This window comes from Antennarius striatus, chromosome 2 (assembly GCF_040054535.1).
Source record: "Antennarius striatus isolate MH-2024 chromosome 2, ASM4005453v1, whole genome shotgun sequence".
NCBI lineage: Eukaryota > Metazoa > Chordata > Actinopteri > Lophiiformes > Antennariidae > Antennarius > Antennarius striatus.
Genome location: NC_090777.1, coordinates 24610878 through 24629464, shown reverse-complemented (window position 1 = coordinate 24629464; position 18587 = coordinate 24610878). Strand labels below are relative to the sequence as shown.

Below are 18587 nucleotides of genomic sequence, written 5' to 3'. Positions count from 1 at the left end.
GAAAGAGATAGAGATGGGAAGGACGTGCAGCAGGTTAGGGTGATTAAGGATATGGATGGAAGTCTATTGACAGGTTCCAGTAGTGTGATGGGAAGATGGAAAGAGTACTTTGAAGAGTTGATGAACGTGGAAAATGAGAGAGAACAAAGAGTAGAAGAGGTGACTGTTGTGGACCAGGATGTAGCAAAGATTAGTCAGGATGAAGTGAGGAGGGCATTGAAGAGGATGAAGAGTGGAAAGGCAGTCGGCCCTGATGATATACCTGTAGAGGTATGGAAGTGTCCAGGAGAGGTGGCAGTAGAGTTTCTGACTGGGTTGTTCAACAGGATCTTAGATAGTGAGAAGATGCCTGAGGAATGGAGGAGAAGTGTGCTGGTGCCCATTTTTAAGAACAAGGGAGATGTGCAGAGTTGTGACAACTACAGAGGAATAAAGCTGATGAGCCATACAATGAAGTTATGGGAAAGAGTAGTGGAAGCTAGACTAAGGGCAGAAGTGAGCATTTGTGAGCAGCAGTATGGTTTCATGCCAAAAAAGAGTACTACAGATGCAGTATTTGCTTTGAGGATGTTGATAGAGAAGTACAGAAGAGGCCAGAGGGAGCTGCATTGTGTTTTTGTAGATCTGGAGAGACTTATGACAGGGTGCCCAGAGAGGAACTCTAGTATTGTATGAGGAAGTCTGGAGTGGCAGAGAAGTATGTTAGAGCGGTGCAGGACATGTATGAGGACTGTAAGACAGTGGTGAGGTGTGCTGTAGGTGTGACAGAGGAGTTCAAGGTGAAGGTGGGACTGCATCAGGGATCAGCTCTGAGCCCCTTCTTGTTTGCTATGGTGATGGACAGGCTGACAGACGAGATTAGACAGGAATCTCCATGGACTATGATGTTTGCAGATGACATTGTGATCTGTAGTGAGAGCAGGGAACAGGTGGAGGAGAAGCTAGAGAGGTGGAGGTTTGTCCTGGAAAGGAGAGGAATGAAGGTTAGCTGCAGTAAGACAGAATACATGTGTGTGGATGAGAGGGACCCAAGTGGAAGAGTGAGGTTACAGGGAGAAGAGATCAAGAAGGTGGGGGATTTTAAGTACTTAGGGTCAACAGTCCAGAGAAATGGAGAGTGTGGAAAAGAGGTGAAGAAGCATGTACAGTCAGGATGGAACGGGTGGAGAAAAGTGTCAGGTGTGATGTGTGATAGAAGAGTTTCAGCTAAAATGAAAAGAAAGTTGTACAAAACTGTGGTGAGACCAGTGATGTTGTTTGGTCTAGAGACAGTGTCACTGAGGAAAAGACAGGAGACAGAGCTGGAGGTAGCAGAGATGAAGATGCTGAGGTTCTCTTTGGGAGTGACCAGGATGGATAGGATCAGGAATGAGTACATCACATGTTAGAGGTTTTGGAGATAAAGTCAGAGACGCCAGACTGAGATGGTTTGGACATGTCCAGAGGAGAGATAGTGAATATATTGGTAGAAGGATGCTGAGTTTTGAACTGCCAGGCAGGAGGCCTAGAGGAAGACCAAAGAGGAGGTTTATGGATGTAGTGAAAGAGGACATGAAGGTAATTGGTGTGAGAGAAGAGGATGCAGAAGACAGGGTTAGATGGAGGCAATTGATCCGCTGTGGCGACCCCTGAAGGGAAAAGCCGAAAAGAAAAGAAGATTTGATCACTCAATTAATTGGTCCCTGTACTTCTCTAACATGACTCTATCAGCTATCAGCCGTCAAGTTTGTTTTTTTAAAATTTCACCTGCGGGTGAAACCTTGTGGGTGTACCTTTTTCTCCGGGTGTGCCAGTCATTGGCGGTGATAAGGGGTGTGAGGAATTTGGGAGGTGACGTCACCTACTTCTGCAACAGGAAGTAGCCACTATGATGAGGGAAAACTATCCTTCAAAGTAAAAGCACAAGTAACATGAATGAATAGATACAGTAAAATTCACACATGGATAAACCTTATAAAGACTAAACATTTCAGAATTATTTATAATTTCAACGCTTACGTCTGTGCTGACCTCTTATTATGTGTAGCGTCAAAATTTGAGTAATGCTACACGGTTTTAAAGGCGTTATCCGGTAGACTAGAGATTAGCTTGACAGTCATAGTGGAAGTGGGGAAGCTGTGTGTCTGTAGTTACTGGTCGCTGGTGCCAACGCCCGGCGAAACACACAGTCAACACAAGAGAACGGAGACACCAAGAGAAATTGGTACGTTAATTAAAGATTATGTGATATATCAGCATGGAGTTAAATTTAAAAAAAAACCAAACAAGTATGAATATAGGTTTCACTGGTGGTATTATTTAGTTTGAAATCAGGCACGCAGCGCCAAGTGTAGAGGGCTAAGCTAGCTAGCATCGTCAAGCGATGCTAGCAGTGCGTGAGGTTAGCTCGCTACACAAACCAATTTCCATTTTATTTGGAGAATTTTACCTTTTTTAATTCATATATATACTAAAGTTAGTCAAGTAATCAAGATGTTAAGCAAGTAAAGAAGTAAACGTGGCTGAGGTTATAATTTAAATTAGTAAATGTGACGAAACGCAGACTTTCTTTTACTGTGGGTCAGTCACAGTCAGAGCTGTATGTGATGCAGGTAATGGGGATGGATGCTACGAAAACCATAATATCACATCATGATCACTTTTACCACACGACTAACACATTAATCTGTTTTGCTTTTCCAGCATTCCACTTTATTGGCTGCAGAATCAGAAAGCACAAAGATGCAGACTATCAAATGTGTGGTGGTGGGTGATGGAGCAGTGGGAAAGACCTGCCTATTGATTTCCTACACCACCAACAAATTCCCTTCTGAATATGTACCAACAGTAAGGAGTCTGATGTGTTTTACAGTCGTACTATAACACTTAACGCTTATTTAAAAGCACTGACATGTCCATGTGCATTGTTCCATGACAGGTTTTTGACAACTATGCAGTAACTGTAATGATCGGGGGTGAGCCATACACTCTTGGATTGTTTGATACAGCAGGTATGCTTAATATTTCAATATAATTGTATTATAAATTGTATGCGTTACATGTAGTCTGATACATGATAAGTAACGTTGCAACAATGCCTCTGTAGGTCAGGAGGATTATGACCGGTTACGGCCATTGAGCTACCCACAGACTGATGTCTTCCTAGTCTGTTTCTCAGTTGTTTCCCCATCCTCGTTTGAGAATGTTAAAGAAAAGGTGAGTACAGTTTGAAAATCAAAAGGCTCTTGCTTCGCTTAATTTTGTGAATGTACTCTGGAACTGTGTGATAATACAGTAATACAGTAGGAGGATCACCGATCACGTTTAAGGTCTTCTTTGGCACAATCTCCTCATTTGTAATGTTACCAAGTTTAATGCATCTTCAACATGTCACTCAGGGAAAAGCCTCCTGACCTGATTTATCAAGTCAGCACAGTCATTTGTTGTTAGATAAAGGGGTACATTAAAATGCAAATAAACAAGATAATGACACAAGCCATCATAGATGGTGTTTCTTGAGTTATTTCAGAAATACTTGGCTAATTGTTGATCACTTGTTAATGATAAGATATACTTCCTCTACACTTGTTTCCCGTCACATTCCGTGTCCCTTTAGTAACAAACATACAGGTTTGTCACAAGATGACAAAGGTGATGTTTAAGTCAAACTTCTTCTATACTTGTTTCCTTTGCCCTTCCTTATCATCTCGTTGAATATAATTCGTACCTCTTAGACACCAAGAACAATTTCAGACCATTATCAGATCTGACTTAATAAATTTATTGAGTACAATCCTACGTGTGATTTCATTTATAAATGTGTGTGTAAGCCTTTGGTAATAAACACTGATTTTTTTCTTTTTTTTTTTATTCCAGTGGGTACCTGAAATAACCCACCATTGTCCCAAGACCCCGTTCCTGTTGGTAGGCACTCAGATCGATCTGCGTGATGATCCCTCCACAGTGGAGAAGCTAGCCAAGAACAAACAGAAGCCGATCACCCCGGAGACAGCAGAAAAACTTGCTCGTGACCTTAAGGCTGTCAAATATGTGGAGTGCTCAGCCCTAACACAGGTAAGATTTCCAATTTAACAACACTCAAAAGCTAAGCTGGTGCAGCAAGCATGTCTGGAGATATTTCTTTTCTAACAGGAAGGAAATACTTGGCCTTGACTTTTGCTAACAACATTTGGCTAAAACCTCCATCTAACTCTGTGTTGTGTGCCTGTGTTTGTTCCTTCTCTTCCTCTTTCTGTAGCGGGGACTGAAGAACGTATTTGATGAGGCTATCTTAGCCGCTTTAGAGCCCCCTGAAACTCAAAGAAAGAGAAAATGCTGTTTGTTCTGATGTCACCTTGCATCTTGCATTGCCTCTCAGCCATTTGCTGCTTATTCATTGTAAAGATATGTCCGTCACTGAAATAACCACAATGCTCTTTTAAACTGAAAGACTTTGTGCCCGTTAACTCTTCTCCTTATTTTCAAGCGTGCTTTTTTTTCCAACTTGGCCTAATCACAATGATCCACGCTGCCTGATATGACAAGAGTGTCAATCTTTAATTCTCCTCTGCTGTTGGCAAATTGTGTACAAGTCTGTAAATGCACATGGCAGAGTCTGCTTGTTTTTAAAATTGACATTATCTTCAGTTTTGAGCAGTCTCAATATCAATTGTACGTTATAGGGCATTTAGGCCATATTCTGTCTTAGACAGTGATAACATTCTTTTTCTACTGCAGGATCAAAATTTTCCATCTGCTTTTGTCCTCACTCAGACAACTTGATCATGAGTCTTGTAAAATGTTATTTGAATAAAGGAAAATTTTGATTGCCCTGCTCCATTTCTACTCAGCCTTCTTTAGCAATTAGTTCCCTGAAGATATTAGTTTGCATTTGGAACACAGCCCTGTTTTTTGAATATTAATGTTTTATTTTCCACAGAAAGGATTAAAGAATGTGTTTGATGAGGCAATACTGGCTGCCCTGGAGCCTCCTGAACCTAAGAAAAGAAGTAAATGCGTTCTCCTCTAAGTGTTGTTGCAGTCTTCTCCGCATCAGCTTCTAAATCTAGGTTAACAGTACTGAAGAGGTTTGCCACACAAGCACATTCCAACACGAGTTGAGGTTTCATGAAATATTTGCCTTCTCACTGACTTAACCTGAATACATATTCAATGTGTTGAATATAATTTCAAGATAGACTACCATTTGATAGGTTGTGATATTTGATGCCGCGGAAGTGGTTTTCATATTATGGTGAGTACTGACTACTTAACAAACTCATTATGGAATGTTTCTGCTTGACCACATGTTTCCAGTTCATTTTTGTGTTAGAGTGTTGAGTGTTATTCTGAAGGAACAGACTATGCAGTGGAATTTTAATAGAATTGCTTTCATAAAACAAGCTGATAACGATGGATTAGCAAGAGGCTCAAATGATGGCTTAGTGTCCTACATTTGTTTTTTTAATTACCTCCACTGTATGTTCGACCCTTGTGCACAACAACATGCTATAAGCCGTCACTGCATTGGTCTACCTAGTGACATGAATCATAACACTTGTTTTTCAGACCTTTTTTTGATATTTAATAAAATTCATTTTGTTAACATAGCCTCCATTCGAATCAAAAAGATTTAACAGAGTATTACTAGGTTGGGCTTCATCGTTCTACTTTGCCAAATCCAGATCTGATAAATTGACACCTGTCAGGATAGAGTTCCAAAGAAGTGGGAAACCCGAGTTTTAAATGTTATCGTTCCATTGAAGCTTTTTTTTTTTTTGCTTATCAAGAACTACAACAGCTGAATTTTGCCGGTGTTTCAGCTTATAACCCCAGGCTAATAAACTATTTTTAAAGAGAACATACTGGCTGTTCCACTGCAGCAAGACTCAGTCAGATAGCAGCACAGTGTGACACTGTTTTGAAAAATGCTATACATCCTTTGAGATCCCAGGAGTCCTCCCCCCCTCTTTTTTTTTTTCTCGCTTGACGGACTAGCACTATTTGGATTTTCTTTTCCTATATCCATTCCTGGATGTTGAGCTTGAATTTGTAAATATATTGAGAATAACTCATAACTTATTGAATGAACACGAGGTGTGCGTCACTGATAACGAGATTTAGAGAAGCTGAGCTGACACTGAAATCAGATTAACCAGGAAAATGTTGAGGACAAAGGATTCTCTGACTTGAGTTTTATTTGAATTGACAATGTTGTACTGTATCCTGCTTCACAATAAACCAGTATTATGAATAAACCTAACTATAAATCCCAGACGTTGTCTGACTTGATGGTTATTTAATTAGTCTCTGACACTTCAATGAATTTCACAGATAAGAAAAACAAAAAATGTAGGGTACCATACATGTATTCAACACAAAACTACAAGTTACAGATTAGTGCAAAGAAAACTTCCATTCATTTCCATTCAGTTTGTGAACTACAATTACTTCAATATTAGAGCATCATTTATATCCTTTTTGATTCATTCGGTCTTGTCTTACTGTGGATGTCAGAAATCACCACAATCCATCTTTGGTAATAAACTATCCTCACAGCTGTGACCCTCATTTTCATCCAGATGAAGTAAAATAAACGTTTGAAATTCAAATGTCCTTCTAGATTTACACAATTTAACTTTTTTTTTTTTCTTTCCACATTTCTGATTCCATTTAAATCGGGACAAATATGTTATTACTTCTCAGCAGAGCTTTACCATTATTAGCTTATGACCTTTACAGCGCTGGGATGTGCTACACCACAAATGTCATTTCATTCTTAAAACTATATTGAGAACCTGAATATATATTAAATATTCATGGGTTTGTTTGGCTTGTCCTGAAAAGAACAGGTAACAAAGTGACTGCAGATATAGAATGTATAAGGCTAGTAATACTTGGTGCAATTTGTAATGTCAGGTAAAAGGCAGGAAGTTATGTGTCCAAGGCTGGACATATCTCCACACAGCTGTCGGTGACACGGATTCCGTACCATCCCGCCCAATATTGTGTGTCTTGGCCGCCGTGTGTGAATCGGATATATCTCACTCCTGGCCCGTAGTTCTGGAATGAATAGGTCATCTGAAAAATACAAAACAACAAGAGTCGTCACGAGCTCACGGTATGAAGGAGCGCTTTATGCTACCTACATACCTGGTTCCATTTCTGATCGTTCCACTGCTCAAAGTAAATGGTTTCTGGAGCAAACGTCTTGACTGCTTTCTTCTTTTGATTCAGCAGTTCTACGTGGATCACATATTTACTGCCACAATCCCATCGTGGGGCGTACCTAATATAACAGAAAACGGAGGAGGGGGATTACAGCATTATTAGAAACGCATTTTGTATGTCAACGTTTATTTCTTTTATGTTGTCCTTCAACAGTTAAATGAGCTTACATTAATCCTCATTTGGCAAGAAATGACTCAGATTTAAACATGTTCTTTGCTTCACTGTGAAAACAAGAAGAATCTGTCCTAACACACACACACACACAAACACTGAAACTGTGGGTAGGCGTACGCCATGTTGAATGACGGTATTGTGACGGTATTATGACGCTTAAGAGGACTGTTGTACCACGTCTGTTTAGGAGTTACAGAGAGGTGTATTTATATGTTCTTCTCACCAATCAGATATTCTGATGTCTGGCTGGAAGTGATCCATGAACAGTGGGCTGTAACCTTCCATTGCCAAATCAATAAGTTGTGACTTCTTGCACATTCTGCAGAAAACAGAAAAGGGTTTTAGTCCCTGCATAGTAGAGATGTCACGTCTCGTGTCATTGTCCTGTGTCTCCTGGAACACTGCTGACAAACACTCACCCGTATGAAGTCACAAAGTTTTTGTGGACCGCCTCATTTGGATGTGGTACCATTACCTCCTCTATTTTCCAGTTATCGCCACCATTCTCTAATATCTGCCAGTTCTTCATTTTATCTAGAACCAAAAAAAAACACCGTCATGACAGCAATTATTTTGCAGTGGTAATTTTTTCCTTTAACAGCAAAACACGTCTTACGCTCTCCTCTTGGATTCTTGAGAAGATTTCTTCTCTTCTTGCACAAAAAGTAAAACAACCTCCAGTCTTCGGGTGTTTTGGAAGCATCGCGGAGGCGATATCTTTCTCGTCTGCATCTCTCCCTCCACAAAGATTCACTGTCTGATACTTCTTTCCACTGACGGCAAACTAACCTACAAATATGAACCACCTGGTAGGGAGGGAGATTCAGGAAGATCTCTTCCAGGATCTCCAGTGGAACGGAGAAGAACTGAAAACAACAGGGAGGACACAGACGGTTGTCTGTAATTATTGTTATTCAAGCACCGTTGGCATATTAACTTCATGGGCAGATCACCATTTACTGACAGAAGCCTGTGAAATTTCCCTCATGGTGTTTTAACGGCGTCTGATTGGTGGGACTGATGGAGGATGGAATAAATCTGAAAACGCATTAGTCACAGCAGATGGATGCGTTGAATGTGGGGAGAAAAAAATGTAGCATCAAGCATCACTAAGTTATTGCTCAGAGCTATTTTATGGTACATTTTAATGTAAACCTGATTTAAAATGTAGCTCCAACTGGATAATGTGTTTTAGATTGCAGCAATCGGATCACGTGACGTGTCAAGTCAGCTGACAGCCTTTAATCGACGTTTTCAGGCACTGAATTTGTTCCAGTGACTGTAATCAATATGTTTAAACTATGTCAGCACATTTGGGTCTTATTATTACACAAGGAATTTAAAAAAGTCAGAAGACTTAAATATTGAAAAAATAAAATAAAATAAAACGAACCGGAAGTTTCCAATTGGCTATCTGTCCCTTTCAAATTAAAAGTAGATCCTTCAGGCCCGAGCCTTCAAGGACTCGAGAAGACAAACAACCCTGATCCTAGTGGGATAATTCGGGGGAAAAAGTGAGATATCACATTTGACAACTGATATTTCAGGTGTGAACTGTTGATGTGGAGCACTTACATGTTCCTGTTCATCTGAAGTGACTCTGTGTTTGGAGTCGGAGCTCTGAGCTGCACCCATAGCTTCACCCTTCCTTTTCATGCCTGGGAAAAAGAACCCAGGCTGGAGACGTTTTTACACCAGAGCTGCCGCTGTAGTCAAAATACATTAAATATAACCTCCTCTCGACGTTATGACTCGTCTTTAAAGCTACATTAGAAGCCGCATACGTCATTAACGAATATGACGTATGCGGCCTTTGATAATTACTCTCAACAACACGGAAGTGCGGTTCGGAAAGAAAAAACAAGTGATACGTGAAGTAGTCGCAATAAATTAAAATACGCACAACGTTAAGTTTCACAACACACCGCGGAGTCCTGGTGACCACAACAAGTTTCGGTTTGTTTCTATAGGTGTAGTCTCCGGGAAGCGTCTATTTCTGTCCTAATACTCAATAGACGAAGGTGCGCTTCGTTAGCGTCTCCGGGACACCCGAAGCTGGACGAAAGATGCGTAGGCGGAGAGCGGCGATAAAATTACGTAGCGTAAGTGCGCGCATACTCACTGAACCCTGCTTCCCGTAAATCGGCGGAGATAAGCACAATTCCCAGCATGTTTGTAATCGACCCCGCAAGAACACTGGTGGATTCGGGACACGCCGTGGTGGTCATACTAGCGAACCCGGTTATTGTATTCTATCACTGAATTATCATCAGTATCAATATTATATTAAATACAGTGTTTAGGTGATTGATGGGTTCGTGGATAAAGCTCACAAAATTTGCAATAAAATTAATAAAAACTTAATTTACTTTTATATATATAAAAAATCATTCCAAATGATAAGTCGGCTTGATTAACAAATTGTTGAGTACCAATTTTAAGACTCACATGCTGTTTATAAATTCTGGATTACTTCTGCACTCTTTACCTGATCCAGTCTTTATGAATCTCAATCACGGGTGCATTTTCCACAGGGACTAAGTATTTTTTTGCCTGGCAAATTTTGGAAAAACCCTCTTATAAACGTTATAAAGTTGACTGTACATCTACGTATGTATACCAGGTTTTGTGATCATTCTGTGTCTGGAGTCTGAAAAATAATTTTCTGAAAGTTAGCTATGATGCCTTTATCCTCCTAATTCCAAATAACATATCCTTTGTTTAAAAAAATATAAAAAAATTGGAGATTGAGAAGAGCGTTTGTGGCAAACAAGGAGAAAAAAAAAGAAATTCACTGACAACAAAAAGTCCATTTCAAAGGAGGTAATAAAATTGGTAACACCTCCAGGAAGCCAGGGGGTAAATATCTGAATCAAAATCAAGTGCTGTAAAATGTACATCTGTGGTTGGGTTGGGTTTCAGTGGCTATAAAAAACCAAATGCTGCTACATCTGTCAAAGTGCTCCATACTGGTATGTATTAAAGAAAGATGATTGATCACACCGTGTCCGTAATTCTTAATTCTTTGGAGAATTAGCAGCTCTCGTTTTAGCAGAAGAATTTCCCTGACAAGCAACATCTGCAGGAAAACCACAGATGACAGCTGGAGCAATGCAGGTCAAGTGGCAGGCAGCTCTGGGATATTTGGTGATAAACCTTGATCTTAACCCCACTCAAAATCTGCGGGACACCAGTTGCTTCTAATTTTGATCTTGTCACATTTCTTTGTTTTCATCACTGATGGAACATAGAATATATAAAAAAATGTAATTAAACAATCTAGTCAATCAAAGTCTCAAATAAGCACTTTGTGCATTTTTAAATTAACAGACTCAATATAGCATGCATTAAATTTGACAGCATGAAGATGATCATCCTGTAGAATAAATTTAAAGTGACTGTTTTCACTTAATTCTTTCCGATCAAAATTTCTCGGCAGTTTTCCCTCGATGAACTAAATCTGAAGCTGTGCTGTTCCAATTCTGAAGGAAAATCCTTTCCTTCCTTCTAGCATTTTATTATCTCCTCTCTGAGTAGCTGTTTTTAATCATTAGAATTCCACTGGCCCAATTAAAACACACACACACACACACACTGGTTGATCCCTAATGCAAAATTCACACCTTTAAAAAAACTATAAAAACACTTCTAAGCATTGTAAAAATTTTTTAAAAATACCCTTTTCAAAAAGTATTAAAATGGTTAAGCAATATGAGAGGTGATAATTTTAATAATATGGCAAATACACAGAGCTGCATTCACAGGCACTGCAGTGTGTGAGCAGAACAGTACAGAGAACCTCGCCATAAATTATCAAACGTACCCAAAATACATGGAAAACCAAAAAGGCCTGAAGACCTGGACCATGAGATGGTTCTGATAATTTTGGTGTAAAATTAGAATTTCAAGCAGGCCTCAACTCTGTCCGTGAACAACGAAGCATCATCAGTCCAGTAGTAATGCCGTCATTCTGCTCTGTGCATTTCAATGAATAGAAAGACAAACGGTAAATGCATCATTTCTGAGTAACAACAACTTCAATCCAGGTCACATCTTGAAAAAGTTCGTCCATCTTGTGTCGAGGTTAAGAGATGAAGGAATCTTTTTTTGGTCAGCAGAGGAGCTCCTATGTGTCTGTGTCAATCCTGTGAGCTGCACAGAGGAAACAAAGACAAACAAGAAGTCAGAAAAAGAAAAACCTTGTGGGGAAGAAGATGTAGTAGCATCAAAGGAATAAAGTTTTAATGCAAATGATCCCTGTTTTCAGGAACGAGAGATACACAGAGAGGTCAGGTTGTTAAACCTACGCTAAAGCAGCTCAACGGGGGGGGGGGGGGGGGGGCAACAGGGGCAAACACAAAAACACAAGACTCATGATGATGCGCGTTTAATAGGACCTACATTGCTTTGGTATCCTGAGTGGTTCTGTGTCTCCTGACAGAACTTGATGCATGACTCCACGGAACTGATACAGCACCTTCAGGCTCTTCTCCTCCCCCACACAGGGGTCGTAGAAACCAGGGAGTCCCGACTGGAAGGACAGCATGAGGTCACGTACCCGAGGCGGAATGAATCACAAGCCAATTGAGGACATCCTTTTCTAACCCCATAGGCATGTGCGTCATTTTTACATTTTTACACAGCAAGAAATATAAGAATACAACTCTACAGCATAGATTCTGGCCTTGAGAACCTCATGATAGAAACACTGTTCTTACCTTTGTGGCTTCTGTGAGCATGAGTTTAGAGTCTTTCACCAGACACTGAAGCGGTACAGTCACATCGATGACCTTTGCTCTCTCATGTCTTCTGCTGGTGTCGGTCACAAACTTGCCATACCAGGCGTTGAGGATGATGAGACCTGGTTTTAATGAAGCAGCACAAAGTTGTGGAAAAGGTGGACATTAGTTCGATATCTCTTCAAAACGGAGCCATCAGAAACAGGTTTGTTCAGTTCGGGATCCGATCTCAGAAATCCACCAGATCTGTGCATGAATTATTATTTGAAGTCCGACGCAAAACCAGATTCTGTTTGTTAAAATCATCTGCAAGCAGAAAACATAAAGACAACACAATTCTTTTTAATTGCAAGCTGCATAAACAACACCTGATCCATTTCATTGAGGGAAAGATCCATTAAATACAGAAGAGAACATGTATATGACTTGAAACTCACACACACACAAACTCACGCACGCGCACACACACACACACGCACACACACACACACACACACACACAAATATTATCTATTGTGTTCGTAAGTCTGAGGACTGCTGCAGATATTAAAATTAAAACAGTTCCGCAGTGACAGAAGTCATGAGCCAATTATCACTCGACAAACTCCCCCCAGTGACGACGATACCGTCTGCCGAGAGCCTTTTGTTGGTGCACTTATCAAGAAAGCGACAATTATCACTTCTTAAAAGACAATTTTAACAATCCCCTGAACTCCAATACCCCCTCCAGTTTTAATCCTGTTTGAAACGCTGGCTGTATCTTCAATGGATCACATCAGATGCTATCTAGGATTTCAATTACTACAGTGGAAAAGCCCTCGCACCACTCTTGATTCTGTCAGGTATACGGTCCCTACAGGTTCAGTGCACAGCTCACAATCACCATCATCCTGCACTCTGCTTTAGCACGTTAACTGGAAGAGAAGTGCTTCCTGAAAACCACACTGGTCTTGTTTCAACAGTGCCTGGAAAAAAAATGTCACTTCAGCTTTTACCATCAACTCATGATAGAAGAGTTCTCTGCACTTTTAAAAACGAGAAACACCGGGAGATGGCGAAATCCCTCAGCCACCGCAAAACTGAATCTGAGCAAAATTTATACAAGTACAGACAAATTTAAATGATGCATTTCAACTTATTCCTGCTTTAATTGCATGTTCGAACGCACACTTTACGTCACGAGGTTCGTTACACAAACGGGGCTCGTTCTTGTCTTTGCTAGAAGTTGTCGTCAAGGAAATATTTCTAAAGAGCTACCGCTCCATACGGTGATATGATGATTATTTATTTATATGACTAATCTTACCCAGTCTGGACTCCTCAGCCTCAATAATCCTGCGCACCGACTCCTGCATGAGCAAGACCTTTAGAGAAGAAGAAGGTACACAAAGAATGTAAAGTAGACAACGGCAGCTTTCCCATCATGGGATCAAACTCATGAATCTCATTGATATTTTGCATTTTATCTAATCCTATCTCAGCCCTATCATCCGAATTGTAATATTTGCCTGCGCCTCTTACCTGACTCTGAACCGACACGTAGGATTTGCAAACAGAGACACACGCAAGGATTAGAAAACACTCACCGCGGCTTCGGCCTCCTGCTTCTTCTTGGAGATGTTAGTGGCTGAGCTCTCCTGCTGCCTCTCCAACTCTCTGTTCAGGTCAGTGATGAATAGAGAAATAAAAGTAGTTTAATGAAAATCTGGCCATGTGATGCCTCTTCCAATAATGTTTCTTGCATGAAATAAAACCCCAAATAAAAATTTTACGTGAGGGTTTTCTTACTGTTCTTTCCGAGCCTTTAGGTATGGTCGGATAATAAGCTTCTGCATGGCGAGGTAGAAAACCAGAGGTCCAACTGTGGCATAAAATACAGCGCTAGGCAGGAGTTGGTCAGTCAGGTGAATAGGAAAGAGATACGTCTGGCTCGCTCTGTTTAGTCTGCAAATAGAAAAATTACTTCATTACTGACGTCTGAATGGCCTCTAACTGTCCGCTGAATGGGTTTCTCCATGTAATATTTCTGGGGGTTTCTGGGTAATGCTGAGCAAAGTGAGACACTGCGCCATATTAAATGCTGGACAGGATAGTGAACTGTGTTTGTCAGATGTTAGAACTCATCGTGTGGATGTTTGCTTTCTATGAATAAAAGCTAAGGCATTCAAAACTCAAACCCCAGGACTAACTGGCATCACATTAGGTCGAATACTGGGCCCTTAAATTTACACCACAGTGCAGGCAGAGATATTAGAAGATGTGTTTGATAGGTTTATATGAGGTCATGAGATTCTTGTGGGATCAGCTGTGCTGAACAGGAAACCGGGGCAGAAAGCTGCACTTACTTGATCTTGAGGGAGACTCCTAGCGGCACTCCCACGCTGACAGTGGCCCCCAGAACGCTGTGTCGACTGATCTTCCTCTCAGCACCGTACTCTATCACAGTCCCAAAGAGACTCGACCTGTAACATGAAGACGATGTCACTTCCTGTACTTTTTCTTTTTAACTTTTTATTATGAAATGTCAGCTGTTGCCTAAAAAAGACCAAGGCGAAAATCTTGAACTGACTGAAATCTGACTTGCTGTACAACCAGACTGGTCTTAAAGAATTTTTCTCAAAAACATACTTTATTGAGCCCCTGATTTTTGTCTCATCTTCATCTTGGAACTTATACTGGTAGCTCATCATCATAAAGCTACGACGAATGGAAAGCTGTAGAAAGAAAAATATAAATGATCATTTTGACACAACCCTGAGAGAAAAAAACCTGTGATCTGCTTTGTTGGTTTTTGGATGAAGTAAAAAACAAAAACAACTTAAGGCTTCTGACCTGCACTGCAAAAGTGAAACGGCTGCTGTTGGTGTCCCTGACTATGCTGGTGTTCATAAAGGAGTGCATCCCCCAACACCACTGCAGATAGCCCATAGTGTTCTTGTCCAGGTGACGTGCCAGCACTGTCGTAACCCCAGGTCGAACACCATGGGACGAGAACTGCAACTCACACTGCGCCGTCATATAGCTGAGTCGAAAATGAAAAAACATTAACGTAACTCCTCATACTGCAGGAAAACACACAGAAGGATGCTTTTTTTTTCTTTCATTCTGATAATTACCAACGAGGTGTCAAATGTTGGAATATCTTCATTCCAAACAGAGGTCCCTCGGAGTCACCAGCACCGAACTCCAGCTGCAGACACAAGGATAACATTTCACTTCTTAAATTGTGGCTGCATGTTATGCGGCACAAACACACAGTTTCTGTTGATTTTGAGTCAACAGGATAATAGTCTTTAGCCATTTATAGAATTGTGTGCGTGTGTGGTGGCCAGTGAGATTGCATCATACCTCTCCCCAATTCTGAGCTGAGGTGACTCTTCTCAAGGCCAAGTTAATATTGCCGCTCCCATTTCCATTACGGGTTGACAAGGAGCCAGACAAAACTGCTGTGTCTCTGGTGGTAAGAGGGGCCTAGAGTGGAACAGAAAGATATGTCACATAAATATACTTTGACAAAAAAAAAAAAAGTTGGCTCCAGCATTTAAAAAAAAAAAAAAGATTTCACATTTCATTATGGATTCAAATATTTCAACCCAGACCACATCCAGCTACTTAAAAAGTCATGTCTGATCTGAAACAGCTCCTTACCTCTATGGATTGTGAAATGTGCATCTTGTCGATTTCCACATTTGGGAAATCGTCTTCGTTCAGATACCCATAGTCCTCATCGTGCCAGTCGAACAGGTCCCTAGCGTCAATACCCACACTAATTGTTCCCTGCAAGTAACAGATACAGGAATTAATGTGTTAATTAGCAACGTATATGATGCCTAATTATTCTATAATGTGCGGCTTGCTATCGTCCCACAAACACACCTTTGGATTGGTACTTTCCTGAAGCCTCCTATTCTCTCGATTTTTTGCAAGACGCTCATACTCCTCTCGAATCTCTGTTGGGGTTCTTTTTCGTTCCACCACCTGGAGTGAGAAGATACAACCAGAATTCATACCAATCACTGGATAACATTTTTTTTCTGGCTGCAGGCTTCCACCAACTCTTTGTCCACAAACGTTTTTCAAGTGATTTTAAATTAAGTTAGTAAAACAGAACTTTGTTACACATATTTATTATGTACAGTATTTATTATGTACAGTATGTAGAGGGAATAGTACTTTTATATTTAGAGTAGTAGTGACATTTAATTGACCTCAAATGACTATTACAGTTTGAAAATTAATTTAAAAAATGACTCATGAACAATCCAACTTACAAACACCCTCTTGGAACAATTGTGTTCATATGTTGACTGTCTGTATATGTAAATATATAGAAGAGAGCAGCTTACAAGCAAGTCAATCTCCCTTGTAATTTAAAAATAAAAAAGTCACATGGTGAAAATACCAAATTTGCTGAAAGCTAATATATTTTTCCCATCAAACTTCTCCATTGAAAAAATCATTAATATAATTGGTACAGTTGAGAAACCTAAAACAAATGTTCCACTGGCATCAATTCATTCAAGATACCAAAAACAGAACCTGTGAAGTGAGACATACACCAAGACAGACCTTCTATGATGCCATTTTTCCCTTTTTCTTTTGAAATTGGAAAAAAAAGTGCAGTGTGACTGACAGGTTTAGGAAAGTGTTTAGTAATTACTGGCCAATACAGCCAGAAATGAATTTACCTCCCATCCTTCAATTTCAAGTCCGCGCTTGCCATAGATATCATAGATAGCTCGAGTCTGTGGGTCACTTAAAACTAGAAAGACAAAACGTTAAATCAACCAGTGTAGTGGGTTGTTAGATAGCAAAATGACTACAGTAATAACCAGTTTAATATGTCGTTGAAAAGTAGGATGACTGATTATTAAAGCATCTCTTACCTTCATAAGCTTTATGCACAAGGTCAAAAAGCTTTTCTGCTTGGCACTTAAGCTCAGGGTTCCTGTGTTTGTCTGGGTGATACAGCATGCATAATCGCCGGTATGCTGCCTTTAGCTCCTCCTGTGTTGCCTGAATGACAAAATTAAATGAGAAAAATATGCAAGAGAAAACAACCTAAACACCCCGAATGATGCAGCTTCAGCAGAACTCCTCTATAATGAGCTTCAATCCATTATCTTGCGTCTCTTACATGAAAATCATAAAGTCTAGCAGGTTTAAGATGACTTGTTATCAAACCGACAAAACAGACACATTTATTACCTTAATTCAGACTACTGTAGATTCATTTGGTGTAATATGTCCTTTCCAAATCATTGAAAACATTCAGGTCCAGATAATACAGTTTGCTTCGATTGACAGAAATCAGTGGCATTAAACAATTGGAACGTTTTTGGTTTTGGTTTACTGTATGACACAATTGACTTGAATCTATTCTCAAATTTCTATTCATTCTATAAACCTTTTTTCTACCTGCCCATGCACAGAACACATCAGAGGTAAAACGCTTAATATGACACGTAAATCTCTTAACGTCAATCCATTCAGTTTGGGAAAATGTCCTTTCCATGTCAGCATATTGTTCTTTACTTAAATTAAAATTAAGACCAAATCCATAGACATCATCTGAACTGCAATCTGACCAATCGTGTAGCATTAGCCACTTAGCACTACCCACAGTGAGAGAGTTCAGAACAAAACTGAATATATATGTCACGTAATTAGCAGTAGCTAATTTATTGCACCAGTAAGACAGGATTCACTACATTAATTTGACACCTGGCCACACCTGTCGCTAAACCCGGGAGTCAACCTGTTGGAACAGTGAGTCTTGTAAAACATTCAGCCGTCATTTGACAGAAACCAATGTCGAGGGTCACAACTAGCTACCTAGCTAACGTTACATGTGATTCCACAAGTCGCCGTTAAATTTAAACCAGGGTAATTTTACAAAACTGCTTCTACAAGCACCCGCACAAACATCTGTTCGGATCACAACTGGATATATTACCTCTCTTCTGACATTTAGCAGGGAATAATAATCATCATTAAGAATCTCATCATCGTCCAAGGGAGACGCCATATTTACAACTGGTCATTTCTTCTTCGTGTCATTCGCATCGCTTTTAGACGTCAAAGCGAGGTTTGCCGCCCCCTAGCGGTGGGGAACAATAACTTACACGCTAAATGCGTTCACGTTTTTACGAATATTTGTCATTTTGAAGTTAAAAATTCGACACGAACTCACATTTTCCAACTCATTTCACTTGCTGCGTTATGAGATGCGGAAGTAAGTAGAGATTAACCTGATTTAATTGATCGAATAAGACCGCATTTTTCAAACAGTTGTCAACAGTGGTCTTTATTCTAAATTCCCAGATTGTAGAATTCATTTTATTCTTATTATTCTCATTATTCTTTTTATTCTCATTAGTCTTATTCTTATTACGAGTGTTCTGAACGTTGTTGTTGTGATTATTATTGTTAATAATATTTTCGTTATCATCATCATGATCATCA

At 40.0% G+C, this 18587-nt stretch overlaps 3 protein-coding genes across 9 annotated transcripts; 1 reads left to right on the top strand and 2 right to left on the bottom strand.

The window, feature by feature from the left end:
* The first annotated feature begins 2090 nt into the window (after nucleotides 1-2090).
* On the top strand, nucleotides 2091-6253 carry LOC137609341 (cell division control protein 42 homolog). 2 transcript variants are annotated; one of them, XM_068336324.1, is made up of 6 exons: nucleotides 2091-2203; nucleotides 2683-2826; nucleotides 2918-2990; nucleotides 3086-3195; nucleotides 3856-4053; nucleotides 4919-6253. In XM_068336324.1, the coding sequence occupies exons 2-6, from the start codon at nucleotides 2722-2724 to the stop codon at nucleotides 5006-5008; spliced, it is 576 nt and encodes a 191-aa protein (XP_068192425.1). In that variant the 5' UTR covers nucleotides 2091-2203; nucleotides 2683-2721; the 3' UTR covers nucleotides 5009-6253. The 2 variants fall into 2 exon arrangements, with proteins under 2 accessions (XP_068192425.1, XP_068192430.1); XM_068336329.1 differs by lacking the exon at nucleotides 4919-6253 and adding an exon at nucleotides 4238-4904.
* Nucleotides 6159-9569, bottom strand: LOC137609309 (F-box only protein 6-like). Of its 6 annotated transcripts, XM_068336314.1 has the most exons (8): nucleotides 9287-9449; nucleotides 8959-9041; nucleotides 8348-8421; nucleotides 8000-8249; nucleotides 7803-7917; nucleotides 7607-7702; nucleotides 7132-7267; nucleotides 6159-7059 (listed from the first exon to the last, which is right to left on the bottom strand). In XM_068336314.1, the coding sequence occupies exons 3-8, from the start codon at nucleotides 8369-8371 to the stop codon at nucleotides 6913-6915; spliced, it is 768 nt and encodes a 255-aa protein (XP_068192415.1). In that variant the 5' UTR covers nucleotides 8372-8421; nucleotides 8959-9041; nucleotides 9287-9449; the 3' UTR covers nucleotides 6159-6912. The 6 variants fall into 6 exon arrangements, with proteins under 6 accessions (XP_068192415.1, XP_068192376.1, XP_068192408.1 ...); XM_068336275.1 differs by lacking the exons at nucleotides 8348-8421; nucleotides 9287-9449 and adding an exon at nucleotides 9506-9569; XM_068336307.1 differs by having other exon boundaries at nucleotides 8959-9449.
* Nucleotides 9570-11089: 1520 nt separating this feature from the next.
* Nucleotides 11090-18162, bottom strand: LOC137608980 (dnaJ homolog subfamily C member 11-like). Its single transcript, XM_068335668.1, has 16 exons — nucleotides 18079-18162; nucleotides 17009-17138; nucleotides 16811-16884; nucleotides 15999-16100; nucleotides 15771-15899; nucleotides 15471-15593; nucleotides 15239-15312; nucleotides 14955-15144; nucleotides 14751-14836; nucleotides 14468-14584; nucleotides 13911-14066; nucleotides 13709-13778; nucleotides 13429-13486; nucleotides 12102-12244; nucleotides 11785-11914; nucleotides 11090-11535 (listed from the first exon to the last, which is right to left on the bottom strand). The coding sequence occupies exons 1-16, from the start codon at nucleotides 18148-18150 to the stop codon at nucleotides 11510-11512; spliced, it is 1680 nt and encodes a 559-aa protein (XP_068191769.1). The 5' UTR covers nucleotides 18151-18162; the 3' UTR covers nucleotides 11090-11509.
* Nucleotides 18163-18587: the final 425 nt, after the last annotated feature.